Below are 18,612 nucleotides of genomic sequence, written 5' to 3'. Positions count from 1 at the left end.
ATCCAGTGAGCTTCAGGGCTGAGCAAGAGACCCTTTTCTTTTTTTTCATACAAAATATGTTCTCACTGAGCCACAATCCCACATGGGGAAAAAAAAAACACCTTCAGGAAAAGTGGGCTGGGGTTCTCTGCTAAGCATATTCTCAGTTTTTTCATTGCCTTCATTGGTCTCTCATCCAGAGCAGGACATGCTGAGCTTCCCAGGTGCCTTCACACCGTAGTCTGATGCTGTCACTAAGTGGCCACTCCACCCCCCAAAAAATTCTTGCCGGTCCAGCTGGCTTCAGGGGCACCCCAAGTGATGCATCCTTTTCATGTGCTTCGCCAGCAACCCCACGGACTGCGGCAACGGCTGCCAACTTGGGAGGCTTAAAAAGGGGTTTAGTGGAATGGATGGAGAATAAGGCTCCAGAATTGCAGTATGCCTTTGAATACCTGTCGCTGGGGATCAGGAAAGAGAGAGTCGCCCTTCTCATAGAGTCATCTGGTTGGTCAATGTGAGAACAGAACGCTGTGGTGTGATTGATCTGATCCAGAAGGACTGCGCTCGTGTTCCCTTTGGCCACTAGGTGGGGCTGCAGTCATATGACAGGGAATATTATCCCACCTGACCATTTGGGGAGGGGGGTATCCTGCCAAAGGACAGTTCCTCAGGCTGACAGCGGCACCCTCCTAGCGGGATGTCTGATATGCATAAGCGAAGAGCACTGAGATACAGCTGCGAATACAGGCGCTTGCGATTTTCACAAACATGATGTGGTTACTTGATCCTTTACAACTATTTGATTTATAACCTGTCCATCTCAAAGCCACAAGGCAGGTAACGTCATTTTGAAAACACTCCGTGAAAAAAATTACTGACCAGTGGCTATTGGTTTTTCCAAACTTGCCCGCTTTGTCCGGAAGATGCCCCAACTTGGGCTTTGGTGAGTCTCCAGGCAACTTGATTTAAAAACAACAACCATGTTTCTGTCTTGTCTTCCAACAGCAACGTTTGCCAAAGCGCCCTGCAAGCGACTGTTTGAAACAGCTTCGTTACAGAAACATTCCAAAGCAGGGCATGCCGGAAAAGCAGCGTCCAGTCAAAAACTGCTAAATGCTTGGTCAGAGATGCTGCTACGGCAGCAAAGTAGATTCCTTGCCAACCCCCATGGTTAGATTTGTGGAGAAAGTGGTATCAGCCTCCTGTCTGAAGGGGGGTGCAGCTAGACCTGGAGTTTTCTCTAGAGACCTTAACTAATCACTCACCTTTGTGGGTGCATTCCCCATCATCTAATCTAGATGTCATGAAGGCAGCTGGATCACATAGAGGCCAGACTTAAAGGGCTTGCTCTCTGTTGATCTTGGGAGGTGGTTGGGGGTTGCTTTATTCAGTCCGCTTGCATTCCGCCTTGTCTTCTGTTGTGGAATTCCAAGCAGACTGTACGTGGGAACCCTGAGCCCAGGCTGTGTCTCTTGAGAGTTGCATTTCATATATATCTAGGGTAGCAGGATGCTGGGATCTTCCCTCCTGGCAAGAATCCGTTGTTTTGAAACAAATATGTCAACCCTACCATTGGTAAGCGCCAGCTCTGGATTTACCATAAAGCAAAATAAGCACATGCTTAGGACATTAAGGGAAGAGGGGAGCACCACAGAAATTTTCCATTGCTGGATTTACCATGGGCCAGCAACTTCACTTTTCAGTTCGCAAATTCTGAGACAAAATCTATCTACGTTAATTCAGCTGTAAGATAGCACCGTATTTTTCACTCTATAAGACGCACCAGACCACAAGACACACATAGTTTTTGGAGGAGGAAAACAAGAAAAAAAATATTCTGAATCTCAGAAGCCAGAACAGCAAGAGGGATCGCTGCGCAGTGAAAGCAGCAATCCCTCTTGCTGTTCTGGCTTCTGGGATAGCTGCGCAGCCTGCATTCACTCCATAAGACGCACACACATTTCCTCTTACTTTTTAGGAGGGAAAAAGTGAGTCTTATAGAGCAAAAAATACAGTAATTAAATTGTGTGTTTCATAGAATAAAGTGGAAGTGTACAAAAAAAATAAATAGACATTTTCCATCTTACTGTATGTTTTATTTCATTTCAAACAATAACAATTTATTACACGATTTCTATTTTGAATTAGATATATGTGGGGGTACCAAAATCTTTTTAAGTGCTTAGCCTTAGGGCCTCTAAAGGTCTTAATCCAGTCTTGGTAAACACCCTCTGGAAGGGGGATCCTAGAACGGGGATCCTAGAATCGTAGAATTGGAAGGGGCCACTCGGGTCATTTAGTCCAACCCCCTGCAATCTTTTGCCCAACATGGGGCTTGAACCCCTAATCCTGAGATTAAGAGTCGCATACCAACTGAGCTACCCCAGCTTCTTTTTCAAGACAACATGTGATGAAAAGGTCCAGGCAGGGTGGGATTGTGGTGCCCTCCAGAGAGTGAATTCCCAAGACACATCCACCCCCAGCCAGCATGACCAATGGTCAGGGATGATGGGAGTTGTAGTCCTGCAAGCAGGGAGGGTATCCAGATGAAAGCCAAACCGAGCTAGCAACCCAGGGCACAAACTCTATTAACTACTGGTATTTCCTTTCCCGCCAGAAGCCGAAGGGTCCTCCGGGCCCCCTGGAGCCCTCCCCGCAGTCGGACAAGTCCCACCAGCGGGAAAAGTTGGAGCGCTTCAAGCAGATGTGCCAGATGTTGGAGCGGGTGAAGAACAGCAGCAGCTCGAGCTCCAGTTCGGACTCTGACTCCGACACGGACTCTCGGGGCTCGGACGGCTCCAGCGGGGGCGTGTCGAGCCGAGCCGCCTCCCCAGCCACCCGCTCCCAGCGCCTGGCCGCCCTGGGCTTCAGCGCCAGCGAGGACGAGGAGGAAGAGGACGAGGAGGAAGAGGAGGAGGCGTCGGAGGGCGGGCGTCGCAACGGCAGCTCGGAGACGGCGCGCAACGGCAAGCAGCCGAAAGCTCGGGGGAACTCTCAGGAGAAAGAGAACAATCACCGCCCGACCAGCCGGGGCAGCGAGCGGGCCAAGCAGCAGGCGGGCGGGCGCAAGGCGGGCCGGCCCGCCGGGCAGACGGGCCTGCGCATGGTGGCGCGGACTCAGTTCCTCAACTGGCCCCTGGTGCCCTCGCCGCCCAAGCCTCTGCTGCAGCTGGAGCGGCACGTGGTGCGTCCGCCGCCCGACAGCCCCGAGCCCGACTCCCTGCCCTTGGACAGCGGATCCGACCATATCATGCAGCGGGACGTTTGGTTGGCCGTCTTCCAATACCTCAGCTATCGGGAGCTGTGCGTCTGCATGAGGGTGTGCCGGACGTGGAGCCGTTGGTGAGTGCCGGGGCGGCCGGGGGCTTGCCCGGAGGAGCAGGCGGGGAGCGCCAGAGAGGCCCCGGGAGCAGGGCGGGGTGGGGGAGCAGATTTTAGGTCGCGCTCGTACAGCTGCTTCCTGTTGGGTTCCCTGAACTGCCTGGAGCCATATTGTTTGGCAGACCCAGGATGGGCCTATTCAGCAGCTGCGTAACCTGCGAATGGAGATGACGGGGAGACCGGAGTGCGAATGCCACAAGCGCTGATGGTGACACCGACGATCTCAGGATGGGTAGTAGAGCTGGGCCATAATCTGGTTTTCAACATTGCGATGTATCACCAGTGAAACATCACGATATGCTGATAAATCACGATGTCTAAAATAAGGATGTAGAGGTATTGGCTGACTTCACGGTTTTTCCTCCATTGTGATTTTTGCCGGGGCCTGCTCTTGTGATTCTTGTGAGTTGAGCCAGCACAGATAACGGGGTGCAGAAATCGAGAGACTCGTTGGCTGGCTTCACGGTTGCCCCCCCGCATTGTGATTTTTTGCATAGCACACATACATGCATAACATGCTTTGTGATATATTGCCAATTCAAAAGTTATGAAACGGATATCACGATACGACTTCAAAACCGGTTTTGGATGATGTATCGATATATCGCCCAGCCCTAATGGGGACTACTGTGTCTGGAGGGAAGACTGGTCTGCGTTAGGGAGCCTTGTAATGTTCTGATGGAGATTTTCTGCCTGAGCTCATGCGTGGGATTTCTCTTGGCGAGAGCTGCCCATGCCAGGAATGGGGGGCTTATTTCTCCTTGCACTGAGCTGTGCATGGCACGGGAATGAACCAAGGAGGGCTCTCAGGGCCGCTATATTGGAGATGTCCCTTTCTTGAAATCCTGCTGCCAGTTAGTGTCGCCAGCACTGAACTAGATAAGCGCAGTAGTCTGACTTTATGGCAGGCAGGTTCCCAGCCTCTTCACATGTGTGCTCCTTGTTCCTGAGTTACGCTCACTATTTCTCTTTATTTGCTCAGTATCTTAAGGAGCTCTAATGTCCAAGGAGCTCAGGGTGGCTGGTATCATTTCTCTTCCTCCCTCTACTGTCACCCTCACGAGAGCGACCGGGCCAAGGTCAGTTATGACCCAAGATCTCACTGGTCTCAAGGAATGCTGGGAAATTCACTCCCCCTAGATAAGCAGAGCGTCCTTGCTGGACATGGTGCTTTCGAGCGGTTTCCACCAGTCTGGGCATGCTTTGTAAAAGCGAGGCAAGCAGCAAAACATGACCTTGATCTTTGGAAGTTTCAACTGTGGGAAGGAAGAGGCCAAGGTCAATGAGACAGAAATCAGAACAAACGCAGTGATACGCACTCGAGATTTCTCTGTACGTGATAATGAAGGCTTCGGGGATTTAAGAAATTGCCTTATCCTTCTGCTTTCAAGCCCTATTCATCTTCAAGGCTTCTACACATATCTATGTCAACAGTCTTATTATTATTATTATCATCCATTTTTGGCAAAGCAAGTAGTAAGAAACAGGAGTGAGGGGTGGGGAAGGCAGAACAGTCTTGCACAGGAGGGGTTCAAAACTCAAATGCCAAGGAACGTGGCAACTGTGCTTGCCATCTTAGCCTGCTTTGGTGTCATTTGCCAGCAGTGTCTTGCCATGTGGATTGGTGGCAGGGAGGTGTTTTCTTCATGCCATTACAGAAAATTCCCACTGTCTTGCAGGTTGTCCTGCTGTGCGCAGGCTCCTTCTACGTGGCAGACCTCCTCTGTCTGAACATGGGGTCTTTAGCTATGTAGCTGTCAGAACCTAAAAGTGGGCTTAAAAAAAAAACCAAAACACTTCCCTTTTTTAAAAAAAACAACTTCCGCCTTGCTAGTTTCACTTTCCGATGGGCAGGAAACAGCTTCCCATGCCCAGCCCATGCGAAACGTATCAGGGCTATGGGGATAGAGGAAAAGGGGTATATTTGTATATTCATTGCCTAATGTGATGCTCCATTTTGACTTCGCAAGAGTCATGTTGGCATAACTTAGGGTTGCAGCTTGTCCTTGGCATGCAGAGGGTCCAATGTTAAACTCCCATCATCTCTAGTTAAAAGGATCTCTAGCAACCAGATTTGGGAATCACGCCTTTTGGAGACTTTGGGTTTAAGACAGAAAGAAAGAAATATTAGCAAAGACATCCAAAAATTAAACACTGCAGAGGGGAAGTTTGCATTGGGGAGGTCCAGCTATCCTTCTGGAAACTAGTTTGCCATTTCTGATGGTTCTCATTGAGGAGCTCCATCTCTCCTGGCAACTGCTGGGTCGAACTGCAACCTTTGATCAATTCAGGGTTGATTGATTACAGACCAATACAGACCCTTCCATTTAACTGAGCAACACAGAATTTTAAAAAAGTTTTTTCTTAATGCAGTTATAAAAGCGACAAGTGGCAGATGCAATATTCACTCTCACTCTAGGCAGGAGTGGGAAGGCTGTTTTTGCACAGTGTTTGTTGTGAGAGATGTGTTCACCACCAAAGACCAGTGGAAGGATGCCTTTGCCCCTCCAGAACTGTTTTTCCCCCCTTCTCGTTCTTGCATGCAGATGTAGGCAATTGACTTGATATGACGGGTCATTTAAAAACTCATTGGATTGACTTAAGAATTTTTTTTAATTGTGCGGCTGTCCTGCTTCTGAGACACAGTTTGGAAGCAAATGAATGAAAAATTTAGCTCAGGAATGAAGACCCATGTCTTGTGAATGAACCCCGCGCCCTTAATAGCCTGTAATGGGTTTTTACCAGCCAGCTAAGAGGCTGGTCTCTTGTGTTTCCACGCTGGACGCAGAAGAGGAAAACCCCTTTCTTCACAGCCAATGCACAAAAGCAGGATAGTAGCCTTAAATTACCTCTACCAAACAGGATGGCAGAGCTGAGAGAGAGGGGGGCTTCTCTTCCTTTGCACAGGGCAGAAACCCAAATGTCCTTGGGAAGGAAGGGAAATATTTGCCTCTCCACCTCCACCAGCCCACTGAATTTTTGGTCGCCTCTGGCTACTAGCCAAGTTAGGATCAGTGTTTGTCTGAATGTCAGTTTGCTGGGAATCCCAATTGGGAAGAGTTGCTGTGGCACTCGGGTCCTGCCTGCCACCTTCCTGTAGGCATCTGCTTGGCCGCTGTGAGAGCAGAGTGCTGGACTTGGGCCTGATGCAGCAGGACTCCTCCTACATTAAGTACAATCCCGGATGCGGGTGGCGCTGTGGTCTAAACCACTAAGCCTCTTGGGCTTACGGATTGGAAGATCTGCGGTTTAAATCCCTGTGATGGGGTGAGCTCCTGTTGCTCTGTCCCAGCTTCTGGCAACCTAGCATTTTGAAAGCATGCCAGTGCAAGTAGATAAATAGGTACCATTGCGGCGGGAAGGTAAACGGCGTTTCCGTGTGCTCTGGTTTCCGTCATGGTGTTCCATTGTTCCAGAAGCATTTTAGTCATGCTGGCCACAGGACTGGAAAGCTGTCTGCAGACAAGCACTGGCTCTCTCGGCCTGAAAGCGAAATGAGCGCCGCAACCCCATAGTCGCCTTTGACTGGTCTTAACAGGCCAGGGGTCCTTTACCTTTTTTTATATACAATCCTGGATCAACCCACCAGTTCTAAACCTTTTAGCCCTGCTAATGAACGACTGCACACAGATGTGTTTCTGCACCCCCTGCCATCTCCTGGGCTGAGTTCTCCCCTTCTGCCGCTCTTCCCCTCGCCCCAGGTGCTGTGACAAGCGGCTATGGACGCACATTGACCTGAGCCGTCGGAAATCCATCACTCCCTCCATGCTGAGCGGCATCATCCGCCGGCAGCCGGCCAGCCTTGACCTTAGCTGGACCAACATCTCCAAGAAGCAGCTAATGTGGCTTCTCAACAGGTTGCAAGGTATTGTGGGTGTTTTGTGGGGTGTGTGGGATATGTAGAGGAGCACTTACACCCCCTTTGCTAATCAAAAGTCTCAAGGTGGTGCACAATGATTTAAAGTTAGGCAGTGGTTTCTAGTGAGCGGCAAAAGCGGCTATATGAGCACACAGCCCAGTTGCAATGCTGCTGCTGGATCTCTGGGCCATGGCAGGTCTTGGCGGAAATCACCCCAGCCTGCAAACACCTGGTGTAGCAGCTGGATGTTGTGGCTCAGAGGGAGCGTCTCTCTCAGCTTCTGTTTCCCAGCAGCCAGAGGCTCTGGAAGGAGCAAAAGTGCTTACAGATCTACACACCCCGCCCTGGTCTTCAGATATTTCAGTTACTGTTGTTATCTGAATAAGTAGCTCAGTTGGTTAGAGCGTGGTGCTGATAACGCCAAGGTTGCAGGTTCGATCCCCATAAGGGACAGCTGCATATTCCTGCATCGCAAGGAGTTGGACGAGATGATCCTCCGGGTCCCTTCCAACTCTATGATTCCATGATTATTATTTATTAAATAATTGCAGGGAACCAGGCAGAGGGGCTTCTCAGTAGTGGCACCCACCCTGTGGAATGCCCTCCCATCAGATGTCAAGGGAAAAAACAACTATCTGACTTTTAGAAGACATCTGAAGGCAGTCTTGTTTAGAGAAGTTTTTAATGTTTGATGTTTTATTGTGTTTTTAATATTCTGTTGGGAGCCGCCCAGAGTGGCTGGGGAAACCCAGCCAAATGGGCAGGGTATAACTAACTAACTAACTCACTCCCAGGGCAGTTCACACACACACACACACACACACAGCCACACACACACACAACATAAAGAAAATGAGAACAGGAAATACATAATACATAAACAAAAACAAACCAATAACACCCCCCTCCCACAAGCACATTTAAAAGGCCGTAGAATGTTTGATCAGCCAAAGGCCTGGTTATAAAGAAAATATTTTGCCTGGCACCTAAAAGGCAAGGCAAACCTCCCTGGAAAGAGCATTCCGCAAATGGGGAGCTACCACAGAAAAGGCCCGTTCTCGTGTTGCCACCCTCCGGACCTCTCATGTAGGGGACACACGAAGAAGTGGCTCCCTGTCGCTAACTATCTGGGCCTCAGCAAAGTCAATGAGAAAATAAGCCCAGCCGGAAGTAGACTTGAGTTGTCAGGGTTTGGCATATGGCTTTCAGGACTGAGTAGTAAAGAAGTTTTTGGGGCCTTGTTTGTTAGGAGGTGGGAGATAATTGGCTAAAGGGAATGTCTAGTGTCCCGAAGTGGGACTGTGCCTAGGCTGTACCACCTTATTTTACTTCTTTAAAGCATTTGCATCCTGTTGTACAGCACAGAGAGGCATTCAAGGCACCTTACAAAAATTACCACAGTCAAAATGATAGCCGAGTTTGGTATCGGGATCCGAAACGTCCCCATGGCGACAGGGTTGTCCAGGTGGCATTTCCTGCCTTCGGCCTTGGTTTCCTTGGCGATGTCTTGGGAGGGCGGCCTGATTGATTCAGGGGCAGACACTTCCGATAGAGGCGGGACCTCACTTTATGGAGTGGTCCCTCCCCATGCAACGGGGGAGGGGGGATGGAACACTAATCCTTCTGCATGGAAGACCTGTGTGGTCATGAAATTGGGATGAAAAGAAGATAAGAAGTGAGTGGGGATGTTTTGGAGATATATTTATTTATTTATTTGTGTGTGTGTGTGTGTGTGTGTGTGTGTGTGTGTATATATATATATATATGAGAAAAACTGCATGACCAGGAAAGGGGTTCCCTCTTAATCTTCTCCTTGACACCTTCATGCCCCCCCCCAAATGTACTTTGTTTTGAGCAAAGGCACCCATTGGATGGGGTGGGGGGAGTCCCCACACCCTGGAATGAACCATGGTGTCAAATCCCTGTTTTTTTTATAATTATTTTTTAAAGAGTAAATTTCTAGCATTTGAAGAACCTGCGATACAAGACAAAATATTTCCCTGCTTTTTCAAAATGAGAAATGAGCCTGCTTCCTCTTTCAGCATTTTACTTTACAAACAGGCGCCCCAGGAAAAAAATTCTGCTTCTGGAGAGGAGCATTGAATCAGGAGAGCCAACCCTCTCCCCCCACACTCTGAGTCTCACATGGAACAGCCCAGCCACAGGTGTCCCACTTCAGTGAGCCACTCTGCCTTGAAGCAGGAGGTGGTTTGGTTGGGTGGGCAGCAGGTGGAGGAGATGGGGAGCCAGGGTCACGACCCAGGAGCAATTCCATACACAGGTGCAAGTCTCCTACACTCTATACTCTGCTCTCTGGGTGCGCAGAAGTCAGTGCCCCCCCCAGTCCTTTGCCTTCCAGGCTTCCTGCCCTCTTGACGGTGGGTGCGAGGGTATATTTTTTAGTGGGGGGAGACCCTGAGCTGCGAGGCAGCACTCGTCACTTCTCAACGGAAGCGGGGGCAGGACCAGCTGAAGGTGCGGAGGAGAGCCTCAGTGACAAAGTGTCATCTTCTCATCCCCCCTAGGCCTCAAGGAACTCATCCTGACAGGCTGCTCTTGGTGCTCCGTGTCGGCGCTCAGCACAGCCAACTTCCCCTCCCTGCGGCTCCTGGATTTGCGTTGGATCGAGGACGTCAAGGACTCTCACCTCCGCGAACTGCTGTTGCCTGCCCCGGATGCCAAGCCGGGTAAAACGGGGCGCGCAATGGGGTGGGGGTGGGGGTGGAGAGGCCCTTTGGGGAAGGCCCCGCAGCGGACTCTGTTCCTTTCCTTCATCAAACTGCAGGCATAAAATCATGGATTGTGTTCCTTGCTCTCCCTGCAAAATTCTTCCAGGACATTAGACATCATTAACTGTATATTACTGACCTGCACCTTCCAAACAATTGCTTAAAATTTGCAACCAATCACGTTCCATCCTGATTAGTTTTTTAGGTACCAGGGAATTTTTTGTTTCATGCCGTATAGACAACAGTCCTAGCTAGCTTCCTCTGGAAATACTTGCTAAGAGAAGGGGATTTGTCTGTACTTAAGGTGATCCGTAAAAGTGGGCACCTTGCTCATCAGGAGTGCTCTGATGGTGTTTCCTGCTTGGCAGGGGGTTGGACTCGATGGCCCTTGTGGTCTCTTCCAACTCTACGATTCTCTGATTCATCAACCTGGAATCTTATTTCTTTATTTTTTAAAAATACCACACCGTCCATTGCCTTGTTTCTGGGGGGTGGGTGCTTCTGTTTCAGGGGCAGCCAAGGCGACGCCCTCTCGAAACTGGACTACAACTCCCATCAACCCTTGCCATTGGCTCAGCCAGCTGGAACCAATGGGAGTTGGAGTGCAGCAGCTTCCGGAGGGCTTCCTCGGATACAAAATCTGCAAATGCCGTTGGACAAACCTCAAACTGCCACCCTTTAATAGCAGCTTGAGCCGGCCGCCTCCAAAAGGGATTGCGCCCTCTGGCCTGGCTGCCCTGCCTAACTCGTCTGCTTCCTTCCCCCCGCAACCGCCAGGCCAGACCGACAGTCGGGGTCGGCTCCAGAATGTTTCCGAGCTGCGGCTCTCTGGGCTGGACATCACGGACTCCTCGCTGCGCTTGGTGATCCGGCACACGCCCCAGCTTGCCAAACTGGACCTGAGCCACTGCAACCACGTGGGCGACCAGTCTGTTAACCTGCTGACTGCTGCTAACTCCCCACTCCGAGAGACCCTTGCCGAGCTCAACCTCGCCGGTGAGTGTCGGGGATTTCCTTCCTCTCCCCGAATGTCGTTCCTCAGTCTTCTCTCTTACCAATTGTCTCATTTATATTCCACCTTTCCTCCAAAGAGCTCAAGGTGGCAAACATGGTTCTCCCCCAGCCCATTTTGATCCTCACAACAGCCCTGCGAGGCTGGTTAGGTTTTTGGATTTTGGATTTGATATCCCGCTTTAGACCTGAAGGAGTCTCAAAGCGGCTAACAATCTCCTTTCCCTTCTTCCCGCACAACACTCTGTGAGGTGAGTGAGGCTGAGAAACTTCAGAGAAGTGTGACTGGCCCAAGGTCACCCAGCAGCTGCATGTGGAGGAGTAGGGAATCGAACCCGGTTCACCAGATTACGAGTCCACTGCTCTTAACCACTACACCACACTGGTTGACTGTCATAAGGTCAGCTTTGTTGGCGGGTGGGGATTTGAACCCTGGTCTCTCCCAGGCCATAGTCTGACACTCACTACACCATGCTGACTATCTCCTGGTTGCTCTGGTACCAATCCTTTCCTGCTCTTTAGTCAAGTCTTATCGTAGGTCTCCACCACTTAGGACGTCCCTACTGGCCCTTTTTGGGTCTTGTGCTGCCTATGCAAGCCTCAGTCGTCTGCCCCCTTCTTTCCCTAGCCAGACCTGAATGTTGCAGGGAATGGTTGTCCTTAAACAACAACAACAACAACAACACAGATGTAATTTTTATTGTTACCTCCACCTAGTCCCAAGCACAGCCTCAGAACTTCCAAGTGTGGCTCCAGAAAGAGACAAGAATGACTGTTTCTCGTCAGGAGACAATGCAAAGAGCAGCTAGACAACTGTGCAGGGCATATCAGCCTAATAAGTGTGTGCTGGTTTTACAACTTCTTAAACTATCCCAGCCATCCCCCCAAATCCTGGGAATTGTAGTATGTTCATTCTATGCTGAGAATCTAATTAGAGAGACCAGTTCCCATAGTTCCCTCAGCCAATGAAATTACTATTAGGCCTATTAAATATGTAGTGAAGATATGCCTTCCACCCTTAGAATAAGTGAACTTAGATATTTCCTATGCATGCCACCTAAAAAAACCCCAAAAACGTACATGCCACAGGCATGTTCGGTGGGTCATTGGCTTGAAAAACTCCATCCCCGAGACCTCATTTTTTGCGTCCTCACTTTCAAATTTCCCTGAATTCTTGCAAGCTGCAGATTTAGCCTATAGTTTGCTTTTCCATGCTGAGATAGTAATCTTGCCTTTTTGGAGGGCGGTGGCCTGTTCCCTGTTCCTTTGAGAACGAACCTGCTTTCCCCACACCAGGGGGGATCTGAAGCAAAACCTTTATTCCTGACTTGTGACCTGCCTGTTCTCCCTTTCCCTACGCCCTCTCCGCAGGGTGCAACCGGCTGACGGATCAGTGTCTGCCCCTTTTCCGCCGCTGCCCGCGCCTCTCCCGCATCGACCTGCGCACCTGCCACCACGTCACGCCCGAGGCCTGCGCCCGCTTTGCCGAGGACTCTGTCTCCAACAGCACCTCCGTCCCCCCGGCCCCTGGCTCGGCGCCTCCCGGGCCCCCTTTCCGTTGCCCCGAGGAGAAATTGCTGCTGAAGGACAGCTAATACCCGCCCTGGGGTGGAGGCGCAAGGGAGACTCTGCCTCGCCAGTCGGACAAACCGGACGCGGACTCTGAGAGAACCTTTTTACTTAAAGCCATGCACTGAACCGGAGTGGCGTCTCCACCCCCCTCGACGTGCGCAGCTAAAGAAGAGGGGTGGAGGGTTGTGCTCCCCCCACCCCGCCCCACTCCCCACCCCTGCCAGGGTGGGGGTCGGCCGCCTCTTGCTCCACCCCTCCCCCTCGTTCCAGGACAGAGCCACGGAGTAAGTGGGGCCTGGGGTAGCCTTGTTGCTTTACAATGCTGGGAAAAGGCGTTTTCCTCCTCCTCCCATCATGCACTGCGTCGTACTCTCCGCCCCCCCCAACCCCAACCTGTCTGTGCCGCAGTCGGTACCACGGTCTCTTTCTCTCGGGGTGAGGGGGGTTGACACACAGCCTTGAAATGCTGGCTCAGGAGGAAGGCAGCTTATTTTATGGTGTCAGGTTCTTTTTCTCACTCCGGCCCCCTCCCCGATACATATGTGCACTCCAACCTCCTCCATCCCACCCCCCACATGCTGCCTTTATGATTTTGAAAGTGCGCGTGCCTGCCTGTCTTTCCCCCCATCCCTCCCTCCCCAAGCACTCATTTTTTCAGTGCGGTTTTTACAAAGGGTGGGGCGGGGGAGCCAGGCAGCTGATACTTCAATCCCTCCCGCCCCCCCTCACTACACACCCACTGAAATTCCGTCTGCCCCACTTCCACTGGGAGGGCACAGGCTGTGGGTCGCCACGCATACGCGGGGGCTGAATGTGCAGGCGGTCTCCCGCGGCCCAGATCTGGACCCCGTGTTCCTGGCCCTGCAAGCCAAAACGATAACATCCCCCCACATGTGCGCACATGGCAATCCGTACACATGCCGTCTCCGCTGCTGTATTGTTTACACACGCACACACAATCGACATACACGCATGCGCACGCAAGCTGTGTGCGTGGAGAGACTCCCCGAAGAACGTCCGTCCCACAACACCTGCCTCCCCGTCTTTAGTCCCCAGCCGCCCCCCACCCCAATTCACTGGTAGACCGTGCAGAGATTCAGAAGCTTGGGATATCCTTCCCAGAAACGCTTCGGATCCACCTTGTACGTCCCTGTGCGGAAACGCACATCAGAAGGCCGCAAGGGAGCACGCGAGGCCAAGTGTGACGTGAAACGTCCCGTCTCTCTCAGCGCTATCCCTTGCGCACGCAAGGAGCTCGTAAGGAGGGAGCGCCTTGAAAGCGCCACGGCCCTTCACATGTGCGCAGGCAGGCACGGCGCCTCTCCTGCTGCCCTCTGTCTGCATAGCGCAGCTCCTAAGGCCTCCCTCCCCGGACACTGTTCCATACCACGAAGGTAATGTTGGAGGAGCCGCGTTGAGAAATTAACACGAGGAGCATCCTCCATCCGCCTCCAGACAACTTTGGGGGTGTCGATACCAGGAGCACCATAAAAAGGTGGCTGCTTGCACCCGTACATGTGAACCACGCACCAGTTCTCCACCCTCACCCCCCCAAAGCACATATACCTGTTAATCCAAACAGCCCTGCCTGCTGCCACCCCCCTTGTGTTTTCCTCTTCCATCCCATCCTGGCGCCTCCGCCTACCATTCCACTCCAGCAGTATTTCCAACTTGGAAGTCATGATCCATCCTTTCTATCTGCCCCCCGCCCTTCTCGGCCAGTAATGTGTGTCTGTGTCAGCCCCTGGGGGGGTGGGGGGCAAGCAAGATGAACGGCTTGAGCCTGCTGTCTTGCTGTGCTTGATTTTTTTCTTTAGAAAACCCCTCCCGGGAGAGGAGATGCCCTGACCCCCCCTTCTCTGCCAGCCCCTCCAACCCGTGTCCCACCCCACTTTCCTTCTTTGGTCCATAAGCTTTAATAACCACTTTTAAGGGAGGGGGGAGAGCAGAGAGCTGCGTTTTCTTTCCCACAGCACCACGCATGTTGGGCTTGGGTAGCCTTGTCTTAATTCTGGTCGCCCTCCTCTCGGCCGCGGAGTTGTCAAACTTGAACACACACGTTTCCCCCGTCCCCCACCTCGGTTGCATTTTCTTCCCACCCCCCGTGGTCGTTCTTTCCCTTTTCTGAAGAGCGTGGTGGCAGGAGGAGGAGGAGCGGGGGGGAAATACTGTAGAAAAAGGCACGAAAAAGAATGTTCCGGACCGAAGACGTGCCTGTTTGTCGGCCATTTCTTGGCTCCCTTCTGCGGCGGAGGTGGGATTGATGCGGCGAACGGGAGCTCCTCTTCCCTTCCGCCACGCTGGCCCGTCCCTGGAAGGGAGGCTGGTTGCAGCCGTCCAAGGTGCCCAGCTCTGCTCACTGAGCCATTTTTGCTTCTTTCGGTTTCCTCCAACGGGGATGGGACTCGGCGGGGTTTCGGGAGGGAGAGGCGGTCAGTCGCCAGCGGGGGGCATCATCGCAGGTCACCTGGATTCCCACAGCTGGGGGGGGCCCTCCCTGCCGCTGCCACCCCCCCCAACCCAACTTTCTCGTTACAAAGATTTCCCGGAGCCCCTTCTCTTCCTCGGCCCCCTTCCCCTCCACCTCCGCCTGGGTCCTCAGAGGGTGCCGCCATCATATGGGGAGGAAGAGGAGAAATGGCTTGAGGCTGGGTTGGGTGGTGGTTTTTCTTATTTTATTTTATTTTTGGTCAAATCGGTAACCATAACTACTTCTTTTTTTGTGTATTTTTTTGTTAATATATACTTGAACGTTCATTTATTACTAAAGCATTACTTGAAAAAACACACACGCAGCGATAGGTTGTGGAATCGGAGGCGAGGTTTTCGGTGTCTTTTTGTTTTTTTTAAGGTTCTGTTGGGTGCTTTTATATTGTTTTAAGAAAATCGGTTTTCGTCGTTGCTTTTTTAAAAATTTCATTTGTCCGTGGTGGTTTTTTTGTTTTGTTTTTTTGTTATTACTAAAATCCTTCCCTCTCACTTGATTAGCCAAAGAGGGCCAAGGTATCTTACTTTCTCCCCTTGCCCTGCTCCCTTCTTTTCTGGATTTCCCCTTCCCCATAGAAGAATTTCCCTCCTTCCACAGTCGCCTCTTAGAAGCTCCTAAAACAAAAAGAGTATTAAAGATGGTGAGGAGCTGTGGGGAGGGAGGGGGGCTAGGGTACAACGGAGGCAAATGTGGGGCAAGGAAGGGAGGTCAGTATTGTGCATTTATGGGGGGGGGGAGAAGATCAAACAGTCCTCTCTCCCCCCCCCCAACATCCTCAAAAAACGCTAACTCCCCTTTGGACACAGCATAAATGCGTACTACTTGATTCCAGAGCTCACCCTCCTTGGCGCAAATGAGGCCTGCTCTCACCACAGCAGCCTTTGCTCTGTTGCTTGTCTCCTCGATCTCAATTCCTCCTCCGACCAAAGGAGACCCGTACACTAAGAAATGGCAATTTATGGGTCTGGGTTTCACTGTGTGCTTTATGGATTGTGGAGGATGGGGAGAGGCAAAAACACGTAATGTAAAAGGAGTGGGGGGTCACACTCCCCGTGCCATGCGGTGACCCCCACCCCAACCCCTCGGATTCCCTTGTCCAAACGAGGGGGACGGAGGTGCTGTTTTCAGACATATCGTTTAGGGTTTTTTTTCTTTTGTTTTGTTTTTTAAGAAAAGAAAATATTTGTTTTTAATGGATGTTTTAACTAAGAAAAGAAAAATACCTCAGGTTTTAAAAGAAACGGTGAAGAGAGCGAGAGAGAGAAAAGCGAGAATTGTCATCTAAGGGTGCGCTACTATGCCACAGACTGCTGCTTTGGGCGGGGGGCTGCGAGGGGTGGGAAGTCAATGAACCCCAGAGAGGGGCAAAAATGCTCCCTTTGGACAGGGAGGGGGGCTGCAGGTGATAAGCCCACCCCTCCACTCCCCCTTCCCCAACCACCCTTATTTTCACCCACCCACAATCACTTGAAAGGCAAATGAGCATTAATATACAGGCAGCTGTCTCTCAAGCCTAAACGGTTTGCTCCTGGAATGATAGAAGAATATGGGGGATGCATTTGCTAACCCCCCCCCCCTGCAAAATGAAACAAAAAACCCTTTCCTCCCACCCCACAGATGTAGCCTCCCACAAAATGTTCCAAGGGATTTGCCCCCCAAGAGGTATAATACGGAACGTTTTCCGGTCACTGGCGTATTGCATACACAAAACCCCTTCCCCCAGTTTAGCGGACCAAAGCTATATTCCAGCTCCTCCTCGTTTCCTCCCCTCCAAGGCGATTTTCTCCATCTTTGGCTACAACTTTTAAACCGCACACACAGCCACGTTTTTTTCTCCTCCTCCTCCTCCTCCTCACCTGTATCCACCAAGACAAAGATAAGCCCAAGGGAGGGGAGGTGGAGGGGAGATGGGAGAGAAAGAAAGAAAAAGTGAAAACTTTAAAGAATCCACTTTGGAGCAATGTGTCTTTCGCAATGTTTGACCTGCACATCTCTGTCCCAGACCCCCCACCCTTTGGGAACTGCTCGGATGCCGGGGAGGGGCGGGCGCGAGACCAGGTTCCAATCTGAATTTCAGGGGTTCTATTATTGTACAATAACTGTTTGCTATATAAACGAAAACTGAAAAAAAAATCAAAAAAAGGAAGTATGTTTTGGTCTTAAAAAGCCTGTTTTTCATTATTTCCCCCCTCCCCTGGTTTTATTTTCCTTCCGAAAGAAATGTTGCGAATAAAAAAATGTTGGGGTTTTTAATTAATTTTTATTATTATTATTATTTTCATTGGGTTCTGTTTTATGGTTTCTGGAAATATTTTTTTATAAACTCTCCTTTTGTTTTTTTTAAAGGTTTTAATTTGTTTTTATTTTGCGTTGGTCCGATAGCCGAGTGTTCTGGGTTTTTTTGGAGGGGTGTGTGTTTGTCAGTGGAGAGAAGGGGATTTGCATTGTACAGTGTCTTAATAGATGGATGCGTATCTGACACCTCGAGATGCCATTTTCCAGGACTGAAACTGGCGGCACCTTTCAGCTTTGAATCAGAAACTATTTCATTTTAGAGTGTGTGACTGCGAACTTCGGATGAGCTCACCTGTTGTGTTTCTGTGTGAATCGCTGTTCTGAACGTGCCCCTGCCTGACAGTCAACAGGCCTTTGTCTCTATACCTGCAGCAAAATTAGGTGGTAGAAAGTCTGTACAAGGTGAGATGGGGGGTCGAGGGTAGAAATTCTGAATGCACTCATTATTTTTTTAAAAAAGAATTCTCTGCAAGTAGAAAAACTGGCAGGGAAAGGAGCTCCCTTCCTGAGATGCTAGTTCTTTACTTGCATGGATTGATTTAATGCAAGGAACATTAGAAAAACAGTGGTTCAGTCCATCCGACCACCGTTCTCTTGTTGCATGTGTAGTATGGCACAGAGAGGCTCGAAAAGGCACCCAAGATGCTCCTCATTGTTTATTTCCCCTTAGTAGATGACTCCTAATTCTGTATGGTCTCTCCACATTGAGGGCGATTCTGCTCTGGTTCAGTCCCTTGGGAAGCTTCAAAGGGGGAGGGTGCACAGTTCCGGGGGCCAGGAAGCATACTTTGGGTTCACAGGTAGTTTAAATTTCCCAAGGTCACCCACTGATCTTCATGGCTAAGTAGAGATTTGAGCTTGGATCCAGCATTCGAACCCAGTACTGGCCCAGAACCTTTGGGAATTGCAGGCCAATACATCTGGAGGGCAACAGGCTGATAAAGGTTGCTGTAGCCGCCAAACCACACCAGTTCTTGTTATTTATGTAATCAATTGATTATATACCACTTAATGCGAAAACAGGCTTCAACCCGGTATCAAAACCCGCTATAAAAACATAGAAACATCTTTAAAATACACAATAAAGCAATACCATTTGTTTTATTGAAACAGGAGTCTCTGGTCGAGAAATTCCTGTATAAACCTATGATGCATAGGTAAAATCAAACCTATAAAACATGTGTTTATTTTGCAGACAGGCTTTATTTTGTCATTGAATCACTCACATACATAAATAAAATATTTAAGCATAGGGCCCAAACTGCTGATCAGAATCCCAAAAGGAAAATCCTAAT

The 18,612-nt window shown here is 50.4% G+C and overlaps 2 protein-coding genes across 4 annotated transcripts in view; one reads left to right on the top strand and one right to left on the bottom strand.

The window, feature by feature from the left end:
- The window catches only part of FBXL19 (F-box and leucine rich repeat protein 19), a 34,398-nt gene extending 17,123 nt beyond the window's left edge, over positions 1-17,275 (top strand). For all 3 annotated transcript variants that reach the window (XM_083409864.1, XM_083409862.1, XM_083409863.1), the window contains 5 exons: positions 2,600-3,324; positions 7,065-7,228; positions 9,748-9,909; positions 10,729-10,947; positions 12,334-17,275. In XM_083409864.1, the coding sequence (XP_083265990.1) occupies positions 2,600-3,324; positions 7,065-7,228; positions 9,748-9,909; positions 10,729-10,947; positions 12,334-12,557 (1,494 nt within the window). In that variant the 3' untranslated portion in view covers positions 12,558-17,275. The remainder of the gene's footprint in view (positions 1-2,599; positions 3,325-7,064; positions 7,229-9,747; positions 9,910-10,728; positions 10,948-12,333) is intronic.
- Positions 1-18,612, bottom strand: part of LOC310662829 (pyrin domain-containing protein 1-like) — a 742,864-nt gene that overhangs the window by 321,443 nt on the left and 402,809 nt on the right. The gene's annotated exons all lie outside the window — the stretch shown is intronic.

The sequence above is a fragment of the Podarcis tiliguerta genome (assembly GCF_965153285.1).
Source record: "Podarcis tiliguerta genome assembly, chromosome: 13".
NCBI lineage: Eukaryota > Metazoa > Chordata > Lepidosauria > Squamata > Lacertidae > Podarcis > Podarcis tiliguerta.
The sequence above is the reverse complement of the archived record's forward strand: the minus strand, read 5'-3'. Positions and strand labels throughout refer to the sequence as shown.